Raw genomic sequence first — 23,603 nt, 5'->3', positions numbered from 1 at the left:
GATGCCAGTGTGGGATTTATTGTAACATGCACTCAGTGTGGATTTATTGTGAAGAGTAGTTTGGTACCAAATACTCCCCCTTTTCTAGTGAAGCCCTCATGGTGTTGGAGAACTAGAGTTGTCCAGTTTCTAGCCCATGTACTCTCTATGGCTTCCCTGGCACCTACAGTATCTAAGAATGGACTTAAATATTGTAGGGACATATCTGCTCATGCAGATATGCCCACACCTGTGATATAGTTCACCCTGCCTTAGGGCTGTAAGACCTGCTAGAGGGGTGACTTGCCCATACCTTTGATAGTGCTAGTTGGCATGGCACACAGGCGGTGTGCCATGTCGACTTTGTTGTTTTGTCTGCACCAGGCCATGCATCCTGCAGCGGCATTCTGCATTGTCTATGTGAGGGGTCCATAGGGGACCTTCTTCTGCACCCAATGCCCTAGGTACCCAGGTACCATTTACTAGTGACTTACAGGGTGCCTGACGGGGCCAATTGTGGAACAGTTTTAGGGAAGAAACATTGGCACAGGGGATCCTGGTTGGAAGGTTCCCTGTGCACTACAATTGAAACCATATCAAATACCAGGCAAAAAGTGGGGGCTAATCATGTAAAAAAGGCACATTCAACCCACCTCCCCTCCTGTCGTACCTCGTGCTGCAGTTGAGCAGCCAGTTCCATACAGGGCACCTCCATACCACCCCGTTTCCAGGTACGCTTGAGTGTGGCAAGGCCAACCCGCCTCCTCCCAGTGGCCCAGAGTAACTCCATTATAATATTATATAGTTACGTAAACGTCTGCCTTGGAACATTATACAGTGTTCCCTGGATAATGTACAAACACAGAGGCAAAAGAATCATCTTGACCACGGCTATTTTACTCACCAGGGATAGTAAAGCACAAAGATGATGGACTGAATGCTGAACATTGTCAAACATTCACCCCCAGTCAGAGATCTGGGTTAAATCCTTTGTTTTCTTGCTTGCCGTTCCATGTTGGACCCAGCCATATGCAAATCAGTCTTGACCCTGCTCCCCATGGAAACAGTCCAGCTAGAACTACCGGGCCCTTGTTGGACCAGAAACTAGCAACCTGGGACCAGTTTCGGGGTATCACCCCGCATCAGTCAGGCTAGCATGAATCCGGTGGCATTGTGAGCACAGGATCCTCGCCTGGGCATACTCTTCGCACTTAAGGCGACTATAGCAATCATCATCATAGTCTTTATTCGAAAGTTCAAATTCATAAAAGACACAAGTATCACAAAAATACAGGTACAATAAAAGCACCCAAATGGATGCAAAGAACCATAAAATACATCATATAATAAATATTAAAATATGGATATAAAAAAAAGATTAAACAGTGAATCAGACGACTAGATGGTGGAAAAACATGTAAAATGCAGAAATTTAAAACAGCAAGAATATTCCATAGCCCGACCATACAAAGCTCAATTAAGAACTAACAGAGCGAGCGTATCTATTTATTTCTTAGATACCATGCCCAGCCCAAATATTTGGCAAGACCAATGGAAATAATTGGTAGGGTATTAGTACGTAAGATTCTTAGGGCCACGAGGCTACTCCTTGTGCCCAAAACCCTACACAATGGAGACAACCAGATACGTCTTGGGTCAATATAGGCGGGGCAGACAAACAGAAAATGTCCAATTGATTCAGACTGCATGCCACATGCAGGGCATGTATCATTACCAGCACTTGACCACCTACTGTCAGGGACCTGAGTGGCAAGGAACCTACTCTTAGCTGAAAATATAATTTCCTGTCACTTGGCTTAGTAATCAAGTCCCAGTAGGTTTCTAGGGCTGGAGTAACCTTTGTCTCCAAGAACCAATTAGTCATCCAAGAACAATTAACTTGGCTCCAGATATTATAATCAATATGTTCCCAATATAACATTTTCAAGGAGCTCTTGGAAGGGAATATTGTTGTCATTGGATCACTCCACAACCCCACCAAGCCCAAGTCTACAAGGGCCGCACGTATCTTCCTCAGCCAGCCAATCTTATGAGAAGTATCAGACTTGATGACATCCAAGAGCCCCCTGGCATAGGAGGAGAGCTCAGGAGTAGACCACAACCTCCGCCAGTATAAAACCGGACGGAGATTGGCTAGTTCCAGGATAGCTCTCCTACCTAAGTCATATCTTAAAGGGACCAAGGGAGTACTCTGGGGAAGGCCTGTAATACTACGTAAAAATTTATTTTCGACTACCGTTGGTGATCTCAACGAGTCGAAACCCCATAGCTCAGCCCCGTACAAGACCGAGCTTAAAGCCTTTGCCTCATAAACTTGAAGGACAGGTTTAATCGGCTTAGTAAGGGAGGTTTTAAACTCGTTGAGTAAAACCCCAGTAATCTGCCGAAATTTCAAGGAGGTCGTCATGACATGCTTACTCCACTTATTGTCATTAGATATGTGCATACCAAGATATATAAAACTGTTGACCTCCTCTAGTGGCTGGGCATTCATAAAGAACTTCCTTACTCTATAACTAGAAGGTGGATTAAAAACCATAAGTTTGGTCTTAGATACATTTACTTCCAAACCCTGGACTAGACAAAAGTCATCAAAGACAGACAGAGCTCTTTGCAGACCACTTGGCGTTTTTGACACAATAAGAGTGTCGTCAGCAAACATCAATATTGGGGTAACTATCCCTGCCAACTTAGGAGCATCTGTAGAAACAATGAGCATACAATCTACAATCCCATTTATATACAAGGAAAAGAGCGTCGGGGCCATAGTACAACCTTGGCGTACACCGCGCTCAACTGGGAACTCAGGAGTGACATCATCAAAACCTCCCCATTGAACTTTAGCAAAATTGGACTCGTGTAGTCTCATAACCAGAGTCAAAACTTCCGGAGGAAGCCCCAACTTTGCTAAGACAAGCCACAACCTTGAACGTGGAACTAAGTCAAAGGCAGCTCTTAAGTCAACAAAAGCAACAAAGACTGCCTTTCCCCAGAGTCACAACCTTCCAGTGTAATTGGATGAAGCAAAAAGCCTGGTCCACTGTGCTAATGGATCTACGAAAGCCAGCTTGAAATGTAGATAAAACCCCATTATCCTCTTCCCAATCTAGTATTAAATTCAGGATCATCCTCCCGATGATCTTCTGAATTGTGTCTATCAGACTAATAGGTCTGTAGTTACACGGGAGAGCCTTGTCACCTTTTTGAAAGACTGGAATAATAATAGCGCCCCCCCCAAGATTTTGGTACAGGGGAATCTTCAGCCACCGCGTTGGCCACTAGTGCAATGTACTTGCTCCAGCAGGTTCTATTCTGGAGAAAGACATCGGACGGAACCTAATCAGATCCAGGTGCACGTCTGGTAGCTACTGAGGCCAAGACTATTAAAGCATCTTTGGGGCTGAAAGGGCCTTTACTATAGAAAACTTATGAAATTGTTACAGAAGGAATATGTGAAAGGCTACAAGCATATTGAGGCTTAAAATACTTAAGCCACTCTTCCTGGGCCACATAATTTAAAGGAGTATCGGGCAAGCCACCCCTATTCCATTTAATAATATTCCAAAACCTTCTGGGGTCATTCCCGTAGCTTGCTCCCTTCAGATCCTGCCAGAAGCGCTCATCCCAGTTCTTTTTGGCTTGCACAAGGCATTTTTTGTAAGCCTGCCTTGCCAGCTGGGTACAAGTCCTGTTGCCACTTGAAAGAGCAGCAGCTAGATTTAATCTTGCATTTCTGCATTCCCTGTCATACCAACGGAGCCGCCTAGAAGGGCATGTTTTGTTTTTAGTGGCTGGCTTCAGAAAATATCCCTTTAATCCTTCAAAGAATAACTCATGAATACCGGCTACTTGGGACAAACCTTCATCGGAGGCCAGTACGTCCTCTAGATGCAAAATAACACTAGCCAAGTCAGCATCTATTTTTGCTATGGACATATCATTAGTCGCCACCTAAGCCTGCGCATATTATTAGAGGGAACGACTTCTGGCGGATGAAGTTCAATTGTACCGGCTACAGAGGAAGTACCGCTCCACCACTGGTGAGTGACACAAATGGGATTATGGTCGCTCTCGACTCTAGGTTCCACCACCATGTCTTTGATGTAATGCCATAAGTTATTACAGCAAAGGACATAATCAATCCTACTTTTGGAGCGGCCATTATCAAAAGTATTAGCACCCGACTTATCACCCTGAGTTCTGCCATTCAAAGCCCTAAGACCATGCTCATAACAAATAGAATTTATCTGGACTATGACCTCGGACCAACGTTTAATTGGGGGGAGAGCCAAAGCTGGAATATCCCACAGACGATCCTCCTCAGGATCAAGACCCCATTCTGAATCCGAGGCTAAAAGGGGTTCAAATGTAACGTTAAAATCTCCCGCAATAATCGTGCCCTTCATACTACCATAGGTATCCATAAGAGAATCCAGGGTGACCAGAACTTGCAACCTTTTCCCCTTTGTCCCTCTAAGATAGAGGTTAAAAATAACCAGGTCCTGCATAGAGACCAAAGGCAACCTAATTAATTGGATATCTAAAGACCCGGTCTGGAACCCACTAGCCTTAGGAAATAGAGCCTGGCGAGCCCAGATAGTTAGGCCACCCATAGGACGGCCTTTAGGGCCCTTGGATGCTGGGATATGGAAATTTAAATAGCCTGGCAAAAACAAAGGCTCAACAGACCAAGTCTCCTGGAATAAACAGACGTCAAAGTTACCTATGAACTCTACCCATGCAGGAGAATCCATCTTCGCCTTGAGGCCAGCAACATTCCAGGAAATCAAGGATCCAAACCTAGATCCCAACGCCCTAATCTGGACATCAAAACAAGATGTGACTACCTGTGGACTCAGACTGAACAGGCAAGTTTGAAACTTTATCCTTAGAAGGGGAAGGAGTACAAAACTGAGCCAGGGAAAAAACATAAGAGTAAGCCAGTGGCATATCAACAGTAAGGCAAACTCCCCCAGGGACGGTTACACTAGAATGATCTACCTCTGGTCAATCTATATCATTCCAGTTACACATACCATTATTATCATTGGGGTTCAAAGCAAAAGTTCCATGATTAAATCCTCTCCCCGTCCAGGCGTGACCCCTCCTGTCCTCACGAATAGTAAATTGCATATAAAAATAGTGTAAGTCATGCACCTGAATCCCCGAATGAGACCAAAAAAGAGCATGGTCACATATAAAGCTAGCAACACGGCTGTCTTTAAAATTGATAATAATAGAATCGCCCGAAACATCTTTGGGGCGTGATCCTACCCAGCTAACCCTTCTAACAAACATTTTCCCATCCATATTGTTGGGAATAGGCGTGTACTTATTTAGCCAGTGGGTCACTTTATTCTTAAGTTCTTCAAAGGATTCGGGTTTAGAATTTTTTAATTCGGGGACACCAGTTAATACCACCACATAAGGAAGAGACTGAGGGGGAAGATGGATATGGGCCAGGGAAGAACGAGAAGTAATTTCAGTGGGACCAATTTGTGTGACTACCTCAGTATGGTCAACCTCTGGGTCAACAGTTGTCTGGGAAGCCTTCTTGAAAGGGACGCAGTTTTTATCCCTTAGTTTTATGGGACCCAGACCAGGACTAACAAGTGTTGACACTGGGGGTATACCAGAAGGAGCAAGAGCAACAGATGGAGGGGTGACTAAAGATGTAGAGCTACGGTTATCGCTTGCTTTTGCAGTAAGTTTAACTACGTTCTTTAAAGAACAAAAGTTGTCAAGAATTGTCTGCTCTAGGTTATCAACTTTATCACTAACCAGTTTAATTCTTTCCATAAGAGGTAGCATTAGGGAGCGAATCAACTGCTCAATCAAGGAAAGCATGTCATTGGCTTGTGGCTGACCCGGTGGACAATTAGGAGCCTCGCCAGAGTCCGAACGCTCTTCATGTGAGGAGATGACAGACATAGACACATTTTTTAAGGTTTTAGGAATTTTACACTGTCTTAAACCTTGGGCGTCTGTACCCCTCTTCCTCTTAGGAACAACTGATCTAGGTGCTTTGTTTACTTTGTTATTCGCCCTGGTTAACGGGGGAATACCTACAGGGCTTACAGGACCTATAGCAAAACACAAAGATGATGGACAAAATTCAGAACCTTTTTCAGACTATGACCCCCCCCAGTTACAGATCTGGATTAAATCCATTGTGTTTTTTTTTTTTTTTTTTTTTTACTCTCCACACCATTCCAGTTTGGACCCAGCCATATGCAAATCAGTTTTGATTTAATCCAGATCTGTGACTGGGCGTGAATGTTTGACAATGTTCAGCATTCCGTCCATAATTTTGTGTTGCTATAGTCACCCAAAGTGGGAAGGGTATGGCCAGACGTGGGTCCAGTGCTTGCTATGCCACTGTATGCAAGCTAGCCTGCTGGATGAGAGAGATACCCTGAAATCGGTCCCAGGGTGTCTATTTTGCGGTCCCGGGAAAACATGGCCTGGCAGTTTGGGCTGGACTGTTTCCATGGGAAGCCGGGTTAAGACTAATTTGCATATGACTGTGTCCAAACTGGGGTGGCATGGTGAGCAAACAAACAATGGATTTATTCCAGTTGCTATACCCATCCGGGATAGCCGGAGAGTAATCCAAAGATTCACAGATTTCAGGTCCTCCATCATGATGCCCATATTCAGCCTATGAAACCAGGCTGGATCCCTCGTCACTCAGATCCCAACGTATCTAACACTGTTGGCCTCCCATAGTAGACCCACCCCTGGCATGTCCGCTATGGCACCCAGCGGGAACAGCTTAAACTTCTCTCAGTTCACACAAAGCCCAGGTAACTCTTAGAATACTGACAGGGCAGCCAGTAAAATGGAGACGATTACTCCATTGTGCGCAAATACATCAGCACGTTGTCCACGTACAGGGAAATCTCGTATGCGGTCCATCCCATTACCACTCCCTAACCCTGAAAAACTGCCCACAACCTACTGGTTAGTGGTTCCAGTACAAAAAGCAATGGCGATAATAGGCAGCCCTGTCTAATCCCTCCTATATAGTGAGAAATGCTCTGACACTATCACTCCAGTGAGCACCCTCACCAAGGAGCCACCTTACCGTAAGAGTACCCACCAGAGATGGGAATTCCCGGACCCCAATGTGCTCAACACCTGCCATAAGTAGCACCAGGCCACAGAATCAAATGTCTGCTCTGTATCAAGGAGCGCCAAAGCATATCTATCCTCCGCCAGGGTCAGAGCATGCTAGACCAATGAGGGGCGAAGCAAGTTACATAATGTATTACCAAGGGAATTGAAGTCGCACTGGTCGTCATGCACCGGAGTCAGAAGATGGGTCAACAATCTTGATGCCAGGATTTTACATCCACATTTAGCATAAAGAGTGGGCACAAGGATGCAGCCTCTTTATTGCCCTAATCGGGTTTAGGCAGCATTACTATAAGCGCTGCTTTAATGGACTCCAGTAATTCGACATGGGTATATGCTTCATTATAAACCGCTAGTAAGCTATCCGTAAACGCCCCTGCCCTTGACTGAGTGTTCTTTATAGATCTACCGAAAATCAGTTCCTAATTGCAGCCAGGATTTTGTTTTCTCATCCTGCTGCCTGAACTAGCATGTTTGTGTTTTTTATTTTAGTTTTTTATTGGTCTTTCTTGACTGTTTTTGAATGCAAACCTGTCTTTTGGACCAGTTTCACCTATGCACTGATGTCATTTAATTTAATATGGCAAGCGAGGGAACTTAATGTTGTATTGCATTGTTTGATTCAATTGAAACCTTAATTGCTTTTGTTTCTTTTCCTTTCATCCTGCTCGACAGATGGTGACCATTGTAGACCCTCACATCAAGATTGACAGTGGCTACCGGATTCACAATGAGATCCGCTCTAAAAACTTCTACGTGAAGACAAAGGATGGCAGTGACTATGAAGGCTGGTGCTGGCCAGGTATTGGTTTGAGAAATAAAATGGAGGATATATTGAGTCAAGAGAAAGAATGTGATCTGGGCAAGTCTGCTTGCCAAACATAGGCTTATAGAATGGAGTGGGAACCTGGTTTGACTGCAGACTTGTTTGAAGAAGTGTGAGTTAAGTGAGCATGGTGACTTTTTAAAAAAAAAAAAAAAAAATTTTTATTTTTTTTAGAAGTTATGTTTTCACAACTGTCTTTTCCTTTTGACCAGGCTCTGCTGGGTACCCAGATTTTACAAATCCGGAGATGCGTGCCTGGTGGTCAAGCATGTTTTCCTACGATCAGTATGAGGTGAGAGCAAGGTTCGTTTTGGAGGGGGAAGTCCCTGTCTGGGAAGGAAGGGGCCAGCAAACTGAGGGACTCACTAGTCTTGAATGGTTGGCTCCAGCATTTCTGTCACTTTGTATTAATATCTGCCCGCAGGTTGTGGTTCAGAGGAGCATTGCACAACTTTTTTTTTTTTTTTTTTGTGAGGGCTGCTGAGGGTAGGGAGCAAAGCGGTTGGGTGGGGCTGCTCAAGACCCTGTTGCATAGGAAAACACATACAATCTTTTAGCACTGTTGAGCTTGCACTGGGTTCATGGTTAAAGTGCAATAAGGTTTCGGGGCTAAAGGGCTGTTCGTGATGGGCAGAATAACACTGTGCCTTTCTTTGACTTGCCTCTTTCCATTCTCTCATCTTCCCAGGGATCAATGAGTAACCTGTTTGTCTGGAATGATATGAATGAGCCATCAGTCTTTAACGGACCTGAGGTATCAATGCACAAGGATGCAGTGCACAAAGATGGATGGGAGCACCGAGATGTTCACAATCTGTATGGCTTATATGTGGTAAGTAGGAATGGAGCAGGGATGACAGAAGGACCATGAGACCTTCAGCTAGGCACCGCTCATGAACCAGGATATTAGCTAGCATGTTTGGCTGCAACACATCTGGTGGAACTGCTGCACTTTAAGTGAGAGTATGTAGTTGACCACATGCACACTTTGGAGAACATTTTACACTTGGGGACTGTGTTCTAGCTTTGGAGAGGGTTGCTTACATGACTGTTGTTGGTTTGTGGGGACAAAGCTTTGAAATAGACGCATTTGTTTTAGAAGGTAACACAACCAGGAACATACAGGCCCTCTTTGGTGGGAGTTAGTATGAAGGAATGCCGGTATGGAATCTGACAATAGAATGGCCCAGAAGGTGTTGGAGAGGAGGCCAACTAATCTCCGCCACTACACCTCCCCCCAGATGATAGAAGAGCTTAGCTGGCTACAAATGATTCAGGAGGGCTGAGGAGCTAGGAGTGTCAACAAGGAAGGCATGAGTACAAGCTCTATCTAACATGTGGGTATTCTCCTTTAACTGAAATGCTTTTTACATTCCCCTATCTTGCCCAGCAACAAGCCACTGCAGAGGGTCAGATCCAGCGATCTGGCGGTAATGAGCGGCCTTTTGTCCTGAGTAGAGCCTTCTTTGCCGGATCTCAGCGCTACGGTGAGTTCTTTCAGATCATTCTGTGGGGTTGTAGACACAAGCACTGGGAGGGCTCCTAATCAAGGCTAACAAACAGTGGTGGTATTTAAAGTATACCAATTCTATACGCTTAGGGCAGAGCCTGCTGCATGCTCAACTTTGAGGAGGAATGTAGACTTTGTATCTGCAGTGCTATCAGCAACTCCACTTGTGAGAACTCTCTTGGGATGAAAGGAGCTAAGGGATTAAGGGGGGGAATACAAGTATTGCAGTCTCTAACGTTTGCTTGTTTTTTGCTTTCGATTGATACAGGAGCAATTTGGACAGGAGACAATGCTGCTGAGTGGGACCACCTGAAGATTTCTATTCCTATGTGCCTGAGTCTGGGGCTAGTAGGGATCTCATTCTGTGGAGGTGAGCTGGCGAGAGGGATGTGGGATGAATGTAAAGATGGAACAAAGCCCACTTGCCAAAGGGTGGGTAAATAAATATCGAGGGAGCCGTATGAGGGTGGCTACGGTGTAAATAAAGTGGTGCAAATGTTTCAGGTGAGTTAGACAGTAGTTCAATATGCAATTATGGGAATAGTGGGAGAGATGTTCATCATGAGAGGAGACAAGCACATTTGTGAATATTTTGACCCGAAATGCTGCACATCCGTGTTACCCAAACTGTGGCTTGCGACCCGATTTTTGGTGGGTCATAAAAGTCCAAGCAATAAATAAAGGTGCCTTTAAATTCCGTATTTATGTTGTCACATTTGCTGCACTTCAAAGACTGGGTCAAATATCAGGCTATGTCTGCTGACAAAGGGTTGCTTATATTTTTTAATACAGGGATTGGTATTTACAAATTCCTCTAGCTTTGCAGTTGGAGAAAGTAATGTATCATGAATAATGTGACAATCTCAATGGGGTACAGGGATTGACGGGAAAGGCTGTAGAATGTCATTTATTTTGCAACACACGAAAATGTAGATACCTGTAGAAACTGCACATGTTCTGCAGCTAGGAAAGTAAAAATAAAATCAATTTTATTTATAGTTCTGAAGTGTGCTGGAAACAAAGATTTTGATAGGATAAAAAGAATCCAGACATCTTACTTGGTAATAGACAAATGATAAAACATTCACTGAAACCAGATTTCCACACATTATTTGTACACCATAGTTTTAGAAGTACAACTGTCTGTGCACATTTAGTGACAACTAGAGTGGGAAATATGTCTGTAAATGACAGTGTGCTACCACATGATGCTATAGTTACTTTTAAAAATCGCCTGCCTCGTATCCATTTAAACTAGGTGGGTCACAAAAGTTTGTAATTATGAAATTTGGGTTGTGGTTCTGAAGTTTGGGAAGCACTGCTGTACATAGTTTACTGTCACCTTCATATTCTTTGTGCCACATTGGTAACTTTAAATAGATGGGAAAACTACAATCTATGCAGAGAACAAGAGTGAATGTGGCATAGATGCTTGTGAGGATAGCATGATGGGACGTAAACTTAGTGGGGTGAGGAATTGTACCGGGCCTTGCATCATCCGGCAAGCTTTCTTGATTTCTGTTAGTTGAGGCTGGATTCAAGCTATCCTTGCTGATAAGGGGTGATACCCCGAAACTTGTCAAATTGTTCTTCTTTACGGTCCCTGGAGAACCTGGCTTGGCAGTTCAGACTGGACTGTTCCTATGGGGAGCAGGGTCAAGACTGATTTGCATATGGCTAGGTCCAAACTGGATAGCGTGATGAGCAAAACAATGATGGAATTAGGCCCTGATTTTTGTATTTGGGGTGAGTTTGACATTGTTCAGCATTCTGTCCAATTTTTCTTTTTGCACTTTTTCTGTTTTTTTTATGAGGAAATTTGACATTTTGGTGATCAATGTCAGTGGAGTAGATGTTGTGAAATGCCTGTTGAAGTGGGTAGCTTGGATTGTTGAATTAAAAAACTATTGGTAAGTCTAGTCAAAAGAAGAATTTAGAGTGCCCTTGAGAGGAAAGCGATGATGGTGACATTGAGTAGGAATTATGGAGTATCGGACGCCATCCAAAGGCTTTTTGTTTACCATTTTATTTTGATTTTTGAAAGCGTTACAGAACGGTACAAAACATGGGTAAGAAAACAAATGTAAAAGATATCACTTGAGTGGGAAACATAGTCCTGTGGTCTATATGACGTTATAGAAATTAAAATCTTACGATTTAGGTACAGGGATTGCATAGGGGATGTCATTAGGTATGTAATTTCAGTGTTTGCCTCAGGTAAACACATTTACTAGATCAGTCCAGTCATAGCAACAGCAGCATTAGACAGGATGTTTAGAGTATTCAGGTGCTCTCCTCTTCAGATGGGGAGAGTTTGCAGATCAAAAACCAAAGGAAATGATGGACGGAGTGTTGAACATTGCAAGCACTCACCCCCAGTCAACCGATCTGGGTTTAATCCATCACCGTTCTTTAGCTCACTCTGCCACCCCAGTTCAGACATGGCCATATGCAAATCAGTCTGACCCTGTGCCTCATGGGAACAGTCCAGCCCGAACTGCCAAGCCATGTCTTCCCTGGACCGGAAACAAGCTTCCTAGGACCGGTTTCTGGCATTCCAGCCGTCTTCAGCCAGGCTTGCTTGAATCCAGTGGCAAAGTGAGCAAGGGACTCGCGTCTGAGCATACCCTGCCAACTTATGGCGAACAAAGCAAAAACCAAAGGAAATGATGGACGGAGTGTTGAACATTGCAAGCACCCACCCCCAGTCAACTGATCTGGGTTTAATTCATCACTGTTCTTTAGCCTACTCTGCCACCCCAGATCAGACATTGACATATGCAAATCAGTCTTACCCTGTGCTTTGTTCGCCATAAGTTGGCAGGGTATGCTCCGACGTGAGTCCCTTGCTCACTTTGCCACTGGATTCAAGCAAGCCTGGCTGAAGACGGCTGAAATGCCAGAAACCGGTCCTAGGAAGCTTGTTTCCGGTCCAGGGAAGACATGGCTTGGCAGTTTGGGCTGGACTGTTCCCATGAGGCACAGGGTCAGACTGATTTGCATATGGCCATGTCTGAACTGGGGTGGCTAAAGAACGGTGATGGATTAAACCCAGATCAGTTGACTGGGGGTGAGTGCTTGCAATGTTCAACACTCCGTCCATCATTTCCTTTGGTTTTTGAGAGTTTGCAGATGCCAGAATTGTGTAGGATTGGAGTAACCACTGACTGTATTCTGCCCGCTCCTTGTTCTCTCTTCACACATGTAATAAAAGGGTACCATGTTTACTTGAATTTGTACATGCGTTCATGTACTAATGCTGTTAGCCATTCCATAGCATAGTTTGACTATACTCTCACCCCCAACACATATTAATAGCGGGTGTTGCTGGGAGTTTCCATTGCTGAGCTATGCTAGGTCGTGTGGCCAGTATTAAAGGAGATGTATTTTCCTGTGAAGCAGGTCAATGGGTTAGTTCCTTCGGCTCGAGGGTAGCAGAAAAGGACAGATATAGGGTCTTGGGGGAGGACAACATGTGTTATCAATTCTATTTGTGCTAGTGTCTCACGCCAGAAGCTTTGAATATGTGACCAGGACCACCAAGTGTGAATCAATGTGCCTTGTTCCCCACAGCCCTTCCAGCAGTTATGTAAACTGCCAAACATAGGATGTAGCTTTGTGAGGGTGAGGTACTATCTAGATAGCAGCTTATAGGTGCTACAGCTGTGTTTGTATGCATATGTATGACCCTCTGCTCTTCTCCATATCGCCCTCCAAGCTTCATCAGGGATGTCTTTGCCGAAGTCTCGTTCCCCCTTATGTTTTAACATACTTGAGTTTCGGCTGCGGCCGAAGTTGAAGGATATATTTCCAGAACGAGAAAATACCCTTCCAGTGCAAATTGGTGCTGAAAAGGGATTCAAATGTGTTTAGTCTCTTCTGCTCTGAATATGGTGGTGTTCTTCCTCCCACCCAGTGTAAGGCTTTGATGAGGTGAAAAGTTTTACCCCTGTTCAGAGCCTATATTTCTTTTGACGTTTCTCAGGTGTGAATGCTGCTGTCGTAATAAAACCTCTTTTAGACAGGGTGGGTCTACCGCATTCTATGTGGTAAATCCTTGATAGGAGATGCATAGGGAAGAAATCTGGATTGTGGATTAAAGGTGTTGGTGGAAACTGGTATCTGGGGAATGACTTGTGTGTTGATAGATTCCAATAGTCTGGTAATGTTTCTGTGATTGGGAGGAGGGCCCTGTAATCTCAAAGGTATTTAGGTTGTAGCCATAGAATATATTTTTGAGTAATTTTAGAAAAGGTCTGTTCTACTTCCACAAACGGTTTATCTGGATTGTAGTTCTAATCCAGGGCTGCTCTTATCTGGGCTGCCCAAGTGTAAGTATCCGAAATCTTTTTAAGTAATATGATGTCCACAGACTTGAAATGGATGGTAGGTTGCCATGAAAATGAAGTTGAGATAAGTGTTCTGAGTTGATGATTCTGGTATTAATAAGGTCGGAGGGCATTTATGGGTTTTTGGTTGAGGGGAGGGGGTGGGGGGGAAAAATGTGCTGAATTCCTTTGGACAGATAATAGTTAGGGGGGGGGGGTGGAGTTGAGGTTTTGACTGTGGAAGAGTATGGGAGAGGAAGTGGGTGCAGGAAGAGTTTAGGGATCCCCTGAAGGTTTCCATTTGGAGAATATTGGAAAGCAGTATTTGGGGTGAGTGCTTTGCTTACTTGGTGAGCAGGGATGGGAGCAGCCGTGGGTTGATTCAAGTATACAGTGGGCAGATTAAATGTTGCAGCGGGGTGGTGGAGAGACACAATGGCACATAATGAGTACAAGGAGCTACATGGAAATTGGTGGTATGATAATGATAATGGTGGTGGTGATGCAAAGTATATGGTGGCTGAAGTGGCAATGGCACATTACATACAGGTACGGGGAACGTGGAGTTGTTCGAGATGGTTGAGTTGTTAAATCATTTTAAAATATTTGATAGTGTAGTATGTTAAGTAACTCCAAAATAGATGCCATGTCTTCTTGCTGGTTACTTTTTCACTTTGGGAAGTATGTGTTCGAGGCATATGAGCTGCAGATTACACACTTTTGCATAGATCGCCATCTGGTGTTGGGCCCGGATGTTTGCAGTTTGTTTTTCCACTTGGAAAGTCTTTGGAAGTCACGAGGTCGGTGACTCCTCCCTTGGTTCGTATTGCACATGGGCTTTGGCTCCATCCTCAGATTGTTTTTTTCCGCCATCGGGCTCGGATGTAATACTTCGCGCTCCGGTTCCGAACATTTCCAGTTCGACGATCGAAACGGAATCCTCGCTCTTCGCGGTATTGTTCAGATCCTGATAACCTTCTCTTTGACACACCTTCGATTCCAGTCGTCGACGGCGGCCTACGGGCCTATCCAAGCTCCGGTCCCGGCTGATGGAAAGAACTCCATTCAAGAAGTGCCCTCGATGTGGATCCAAATTCCCCCACACCGATCTTCATGAGGTGTGCAACCTCTGCCTCTCCCCTGAACACTAGGCTCGAGACTGTCCCGCCTGCAAGTCTTTCAGATCCAAAAAGACTATTCGAGATCGAAGGGCCAGACGAAACATGGCGCACTCCTCGACTTCCGTTCCAGTCAACCTCTTCGGGGACGACGTCTAAGCTCAGGGACAGCAGCACACCGAAGAGGACCTCGTCAGTGCTTCCGAAGCCGACGACTCCGATGTGGAGGACATCACCCCGGCTCAGAGGGTCGTGAGTAAAATACCCCCTCCCACACCCGCGCCGACACCCAAAAAGGCTTTGGTCACGCCTTCGCCTCCAGGCTTAGGCAAGACCAAAGACATTGCTTCGAACACCCCACCTTTGGGCCCGGTGAAAAGACTAATAAGCCTTCCGGCGGCTCGGGCTCGAGCCAGCCTGCCAGCGGTTCCGATAAACACACTTTGGCACCGAAAGAGATCGGCCTCTACCTCGACACCGAGCTCCGCACCAAAGCCTTCGGTGTCGAAACCCAGCCTCTCGGTACCGACCAAACATCATAAGGCCCTCGGCACCGACACTCCCGCACCGAAGCCTGCCTCGGCGCCGACCAAAAAATCGGAGGTTCCAAAAAAGCACGGCACGGACAAGCCTAAAAAGCCATCTGCCCCGAAACCTTAGGCGCCGACCGAACAGCCATTGTCTCAGGAACTGTTTACACCGGATCCTTTGCAAAAGACACTTACCAAGGATCCAAAAACTGGACATTTGGCACTTTCTTCTAAAAAGAGACATTTGGACAAACCAGCTCCGATTCCACCTCCAAGGAGGAAAGACTGCTACCTCCCCTTTCAGAGTGCCTTCCCCACCTTCTCCACCTCTGCCCCCTCCGCCTTCTCCACCCCTGCCTCATCGCTCTCCGACCCCGTCTCCAGACCATGATGATCAGGGGGACCCATACTATGATCCAGCAGATGTGCCACAAGACCCCACCCCAGCAGGATCCCCAGACCCATGGGACGATTATAATAATCCAGACATCCCAGATGTCCCACAAGATGACCTTTATCCATCCAGGCCATCTCCACCAGAAGACTCATTATGTTTTCACCACCTACTTCAGAGGGCGGCACATTATCACGGGGTAGAGCTACAAACTGACCCAGTAGAGGAAGATTTCCTCCTCGACACCTTTGATACCGCACATAGGTCTACTTCTATACTACCTATGCTCAAAGGGGTAATAAAACATGCGCCAGAGGTTTTTAAAGACCCAGTCAGGGCTAGGGTACTAAACCCACGCACAGAGAAAGTATAAAGCTGCCCCCACAGATCCTGCCTAAATCAAAGGGCCAGCGCCACTGGATTCCCTAGTGGTATCTACTGCACGGAAGAGGTCAAATTCCCAGGCGTCAGGCGAAGCACCACCACCTGACAGAGTCAAAGCTACTGGACGCGTCAGGAAAGCGCACTGCGTCACAAGTAGCCAATATATGGTGTATCGCCAACACTCAAGCGCTATTGGCCAGATATGACAGAGCGCATTATGATGAACTACAAACCATCATGCACCATCTCCCAGAAAAATACAAAAACGGGGCCAATGAATTAATTCAAGAGGGTAAGACCATAACTAACACCTCTATACGCTGTGCCTTAGACGCAGCAGACACAGCCTCCAGGGCCATTAACACTAGCGTCCTCCTCCGTCGCCATGCTTGGCTGAGAGTTTCAGACTTTAAACCTGAGTTACAAGCCTCCATATTGAATCATCCATTTGATCAAGAAAATCTATTCGGTCCAAAGGTAGATGAGGCCCCCGAAGATGAAGAAAGACACAGATACGGCGAAATCTATGGGAGCCCTACAGTCACACCCTCCTAGGCGCTCCTTTCGCCGCTCTTCCTTTCGGGTTACGGGCAGAGGCTACTCCTCAGATAACACGTGTCCACTTCCTACAAATCCCCTGCTCAATCCACCTTCACAAGGGATTATCAAAGAGGCGGCTATAGAGGCAATAAAAATAAAGGCAGAGGCAAAACAAATACCGCCCGCTCTGCCACACCGCCTACCCAATGACTTCCCCCTGCTCCCTCCAGACCATCCCACTCCGGTCGGGGGCAGACTACAAAATTCCCTTCACGTCTGGGAGTCCATCACATCAGACAGATGGGTGACCCAAATTATTCGTTTAGGGTACTGCCTATAATTGACATCTACCCCCCCCCCCCCAAACATTCCACCCAGGCAACGCCCAATGTCACAAGAACATTCCACGTTACTAAAACAGGAGGTAATCTCCCTCCTACAAAAAGAGGCGATGGAACAAGTCCCCGCCAATCAACAAAATTTAGGGGTCTACTCCCTATATTTTCTGATACCAAAAAGAGACCAGACTCTACGACCTATCTTAGATCTCCGGCCTCTAAACACATACAAACATTCGGACCATTTTCACATGGTAACACTTCAGCAGGTACTTCCGCTCCTCTCCCAGAACGACTTTCTCACCAACCTGGACTTGAAAGACGCATACTTTCACATTCCGGTACACCATGGCCACAGAAAGTACCTCAGATTTGTAGTGGACGGGCAACACTACCAGTTCAAGGTGCTCCCATTCGGGGTCACAACAGCACCAAGGGTATTCACCAAGTGCCTAGCGGTAGTGGCGGCACACCTCAGAAGACAGCACATTCACGTCTTCCCATATTTAGACTGGCTAATAAAAACCACGTCCTACAATCAATGTGTACATCACACCGCCACTACAATCCAACTACTTCACCAGCTAGGTTTCACGGTGAACCACCAAAAATCCCAGCTAATACCATCCCACACAAAGCAATACCTCGGTGCCACCATAGACACCGAGGTATTGCCATAGCCTACCCCAATCCTGCCAGGATTGCAAGCATTCAGGCTTTGCGTCAAAGATTCATACCTCAACACTCTCTCCCAGCAAGAGTGTTTATGCAACTGATAGGGATAATGGCCTCTTGCATTTTCATAGTGCCTCATGCAAGACTCCAGATGCGTCCACTCCAAGAGGGCTTAGCGTGCCAATGGAACCAGGCCCAGGGGCAACTGACAGATCTGGTGTTGGTAGACGGTCGCACCCATCGCTCTCTGCAGTGGTGGAACACCACGAATCTTTCCAGAAGTCGACCGTTCCTGGACCCGGTTCCACAAATAATCCTAACAGACGCATCGCTCTCCGGCTGGGGAGCTCATCTATTACACCTCTTAGTGCAGGGCACATGGACGCCGCAACAAAAGTTACTCCATTAACCATCTGGAGTTACTGGCAATCTTTCTAGCCCTAAAATCCTTTCACACTCACATTTTAGGCAAGGCAGTCCTTATTCGCACAGACATGACGGCCATGTACTACATTCAAAAACAAGGCGGCACACACTCACCACTGCTCTCTCAACTAGCACAGAGCATATGGAGATGGGCAATTCCACACAAAATCTTTCTCCTGGCCCAACATGTCCCAGGAGTCCAAAACACCATGGCAGATCTGCTCAGCAGACAAACGCAGGAGATCCACGAGTGGGAACTTCACCCGCAGGTTCTTCACCCGTTCTTTCAGATGTGGGGGCATCCACACATAGACCTCTTCGGCACCCACGAAAACAAAAAATGCCCACGCTTCGCCGCCAGATACCCACACCCATTGTCCAAAGGCAATGCGATATGGATGAACTGGTCAGGCAAATTTGCGTACGCCTTTCCACCTCTCCCACTAATTCCATTAGTGGTGCGAAAGCTACAACGGCACTCCCTCACACTGATTCTAGTAGCTCCAACATGGGCCAGACAACCGTGGTACACCACGCTGCTGGAACTCTCGGTAGTGCCACACCAAAAGTTAATCCTCTCACCATGCCTCCTAACCCAGAACCATGGAGAGATCAGACACCTGGACCCAGCTCAGCTCAACCTTGCGATCTGGCTCCTGAGATCCTAGAATTCGGATACCTTAACCTTCCCCCTGACTGTATGAACGTCATCAGAGAAGCTAGACGCCCTACTACTAGAGCCTGCCACGCGGCAAAGTGGAAAAGATTTGTGGTTTATTGCCATAACAACACAATCCACCCTCTAGACTTATCTATACAGCACATCATATGCTACTTACTCCATCTACAAAGGTGTAACCTAGCATATACATCCATCCGGCTACACCTCGCAGCAATTGCCGCCTACTTACAAAACAGACAGCACCTATCACTTTTCAGAGTGCCTGCCATTAAAGCCTTCATGGAAGGCCTCAAACGAATAATTCCCCCCAGAGTACCACCCTCACCTGTGTGGAACTTAAACATAGTTCTCACAAGGCTAATGGGACCGCCTTTCGAACCTTTGCATAAATGTGAACTGCAATTTCTCACATGGAAAACAGCTTTCCTTGTAGCCATCACTTCACTTAGAAGGGTCAGTGAGATACAAGCACTTACTATACAAGAACCTTTTCTCCAAATGCACCCCAACAAGGTTGTCCTCCGTACCACCCAAAATTTCTACCCAAAGTCATTTCCCCCTTTCATCTAAACCAATCGGTAGAATTACCGTTTTTTTTCTCGCAACCTCAAACTGTTGCAGAAAGGGCTCTACACACACTGGATGTTAAAAGGGCCTTACTTTACTATATCCAGAGAACACAACCTTTCAGAAAGACAAAACAACTGTTTGTCTCCTTCTCTCCACCACATAAAGGCAACCCCATCTCTAAATCAGGGATAGCTAGGTGGATTGTAAAATGCATACAAATTTTCTACCACAAGGCAAAACGCATGCTATCTGTTCCCCCTAAAGCCCACTCTACACGAAAGATAGGGGCTTCTATGGCTTTTCTAGGGAACATCCCATTGGATGATATCTGCAAAGCAGCTACATGGTCAGCACCGCACACTTTCACTAAACATTACTGTGTAGATGTGCAAACCAAGCAACAAGCTAGTGCGGGCCAGGCTGTACTAAAAACACTTTTTCAATCTACTGCACCAGATACTGGTGGTCGCCGCTAGGATTGGGAACTGCTATATAGTCTATGCAAAAGTGTGTAATCTGCAGCTCATATGCCTCGAACGGAATATGCTACTTACCAGTATGCATCTGTTCTTGGCATGTAGAGCTGCAGATCTACACACGCCCACCCGCCTCCCCGGCTACCTGTATCTGTTCCAGTCTATCTTATTTAGATACAACACACATGGGTTTCTTCACTATTATTACTACGCTCCATCTTTCGCTGTTGGCGAAAAACAATCTGAGGATGGAGCCGAAGCCCATGCGCAATACGAACCAAGGGAGGAGTCACCGACCTCCTGACTTCCAAAGACTTTCCAAGAGGAAAAACAAACTGTAAACATCCGGGCCCAACACCAGATGGCGATCTATGCAAAAGTGTGTAGATCTGCAGCTCTACATGCCAAGAACAGATGCATACTGGTAAGTAGCATATTCCTTATTTCTACCTTTATTTCCCACTGTATATTGCAGTGAGAGATTGTTTTACCTCCAAGACTCTTGCAGCTTAAGTATTGCAACTTGATGTGCTTTACATTTACTTAATGTAACTCCCCTGCGTCTTTTTTAACTTGCCTTCATGATATTGCAAACTTTTCTACCTCCTTTTCTTTCTTCCCAGTATCACTGTTACTTTCTATCCATGCTTTTTTCTATGTCATCTCCTGCATTCATTTGTCACCTCCTTTCATTTCTTGATCTTGCCCTCCTTCTGTATTGCTGTGAATCACTTGGCTCCTCCAATCCATGTTGGTCCCCTTCTTTCCTTTATCATCTTCGCCTCTTCCATCTTGCCTTTCTTCCTAAAGGCCCGTTCTCAGTTTTTCCCCATCCTGGTCTTTCAAAGGCATCATGTATCTAACAAAGGCCACCTACTTTCCTGTGTTCTGGATAGCATCTCCTATCTTCTTTAACACTTTGCCTTCTTTCTTCATGTAGCTCTGTAGGAAAGTGGCCCTTGTTGACTTGATCCCCCCCCCCCCGCCCCCTCCCCCGCCCCCCAATTCTTGCCTAGTAATTGATGTGATTTCGACTGGGAGTGCACTGGGTTCCTGCTAACCAGGACCCTAGTGCCAGATATCTTTCTTAAAACTGTACCACAGCACCCCAATTGGCAAAATCTTTGGCACTCCCTGTAAGTCCCTGGTAAGTGGTACCGCTGATACCGAGGGCAAGTAGGCCAAAGATTGTCCTTTAGGGCTGCAGCACATATTGTGCCAACCTAAAAGACCCATCACCAAGCTCCTACAGACTGCCACCGCAGACTGCGTGTCTCGGATCAGACAAAAGTGAAAACGCGACATTGCACACAGCCCTGTGTGCTCTGCCCACAGACACTGCATGGAGTATAGGTAAATCACCCCCTAGTGCAGGCCTTGCAGCCCTAAGGCAAGGTGCGCTATACTACATGTGAGGGCATAACTGCATGAGAAGATATGTCATTGTGCTGGTCAGTCCTATTGCTGCCAGTACACATGAAGGGAAGCCATTGTTGTGTGGTAAATAAAATTCTTTACCGGGACTTAATTTGATACAGAAACATAATAAAATAGCTCAGTAAAATGAGAGGCAGAATCCGTGGTATTAGAGGTTCGGAATGGGCTTTATTCCAATGAACGATTATAATCGGTTGCTCCAAGTTCCATCACCACGGAGGTTCAGGAAGTGAAGTACATACTTTATTGACAAGAAATGACTTTTATAGTACATACATTACAATGAAGCGAATGCAGTAGGCGTAACAATTGATAAGGAAAATGACGATTCATATGCGTAACCGAAAATGGGTGTAATAAGGAGTAAAAAGAAACATAATTGGTTATGATGTCATATATAGGTGGATCTATAAGATAATACTTGGCATAGATGCGCGCGCAGCAGCATGACGTGTGATTGACGTGCAACTAGGGGGTGAAGGGGACTTGACATTTAGCTCTACATGTGGAGACAAAGTCTGGGGGGTCAAGTCAACCTAATCCCAAATCATATCTAACATCCTATGTTTAAAGAACTATGTTATCCACAAAAGAAGGACTCTCGGACAGAATCTATTCTATACTGACTGTGTGTGCGTGTACAAGCGTCTAAGTGTCTACACTAGATGCGAGGGCAGGAATCTTCCATAGTAACAGGGCTATGAATTACTTGTATAAAGACAGAGAAGCCGGGCCCTTTGCTCGGTAGCTGGAAGAATGTTTACTTAAACTACTAGGCAGGAATGCATTGGCTGAGGGGGAAGCAGATAACTCGAAGGTGAAATACAGTTCTTGGCAGAGAATAGGCTGATGTCAGGCTTTGTGAGCCGCGCAGAGAATGAGACAAAGTTCATGGTCACAGTTGCAGGCTCAGACTGGAGCTTTCAGAGGCAGAAGGCAAGAAGAGTTTGACGACAGAATCAGGGCCTACTTGCCTGGACTGTAAAATGGCATAAGTGAACCATATAAAGGCGGTGGCCTTTCGTACTTAGGAATGGAATATCCGGCCTATTCATGGCGGATCTGACAGAGGACATGTTGACGGTGGACGCACATGTGTTTGCGTCTTCATAACTGGAACTGGAGGAAACATACATGTACTTGTAATATGCACATAGAACCGTTGGGGTCCAAGATAGGGGACATAACTGACCAGAAAAATCCATGTTTCCACATTCCCTCCTTGTCCCCTACTTGCCCGTCAAGAGATATCAATCTTCATTAATCCATTAATCTGTTCATATAGCATCATTTGTTCTTCTTTTTTCTTCTGGGACGAACAAAATCTTGGTGGTGGAATACACGATGTGGCACACAGGCCACACATCGCTGGTCCACATTGTAGACATAGACAGCAACTGAATAGTATGAGAAGGCCAATACCTAGGAAGGATAGGACTCTCCATCCCCAGGCTGATATCACACTCCAAAACCAACCGGACCAAGTCCAAGTGCCTGGGTTCTGGTGTATCTGGCTTACAATCTTATGAAGGCGAGTTATGGCCTTATATACAGATGGCGAATTTTCTGGTATGAAAATGCAACAGCTTGATCCGATGACCCTACAAGCTCCGCCCCTATCAGCCAGGATGACGTCAAGGACAAGACGATTTTGAAGCACAACATTCCGCATAGCAGACTGCTCTTCTGTTAAATTGCCTAAGGCGGAAATAGTTTCATTCACTACCGCTTCAAGGGTTCTAGTTAATCTACGTATCAGCTTACTATTAGTAACAGTACCTATATAGGGAAAGATGCCTTTATTGAAATCTGTGTATTTTTCCCATGCTGTTTCAGTGTAATCGACAATTGGGAGATCTCTCCGCTCTCTGTTGTGTACTAAATGAATATTTCTATAATAATCAGGAGGAGCTAGGAAAACAGGTGGCAAAAGGAATGCAATGTAGCAGGTACCATCCCAATCTAGAGGTAGACGCATATATGCAGTCTGACCACATATAAAGTAGGAGTGGCGATAAGCTCTAAATGAAGATTTGCCTTGATCACTGAATTCTACTGTAGTAGTGCATTTACTATGGCCCATATGTATGGAACCAACTTTTCTCACACACAATTCACCTTTCGCTGGGAATACTGACATTGTTGGTAAAACTAGTTCAACTTCGGATTCGACATTTAGAATCATGAGATTAGGAGTAAAGTTACCTAATCCATATACTTCATTTTCTAGAT

General features: G+C 45.5%; 1 protein-coding gene across 3 annotated transcripts in view; it reads left to right on the top strand.

Moving 5' to 3' along the window:
- GANAB (glucosidase II alpha subunit) overlaps window positions 1-23,603 on the top strand; it is a 329,555-nt gene that overhangs the window by 125,022 nt on the left and 180,930 nt on the right. For all 3 annotated transcript variants that reach the window (XM_085626079.1, XM_085626077.1, XM_085626078.1), the window contains 5 exons: window positions 7,813-7,939; window positions 8,176-8,255; window positions 8,652-8,795; window positions 9,354-9,450; window positions 9,742-9,843. In XM_085626079.1, the coding sequence (XP_085482205.1) occupies window positions 7,813-7,939; window positions 8,176-8,255; window positions 8,652-8,795; window positions 9,354-9,450; window positions 9,742-9,843 (550 nt within the window). The remainder of the gene's footprint in view (window positions 1-7,812; window positions 7,940-8,175; window positions 8,256-8,651; window positions 8,796-9,353; window positions 9,451-9,741; window positions 9,844-23,603) is intronic.

This window comes from Triturus cristatus, chromosome 9, assembly GCF_964204655.1.
Source record: "Triturus cristatus chromosome 9, aTriCri1.1, whole genome shotgun sequence".
NCBI classification, from domain to species: domain Eukaryota; kingdom Metazoa; phylum Chordata; class Amphibia; order Caudata; family Salamandridae; genus Triturus; species Triturus cristatus.
Note: the sequence above shows the minus strand (reverse complement) of the source record. Positions and strands in the feature narration are given on the sequence as shown.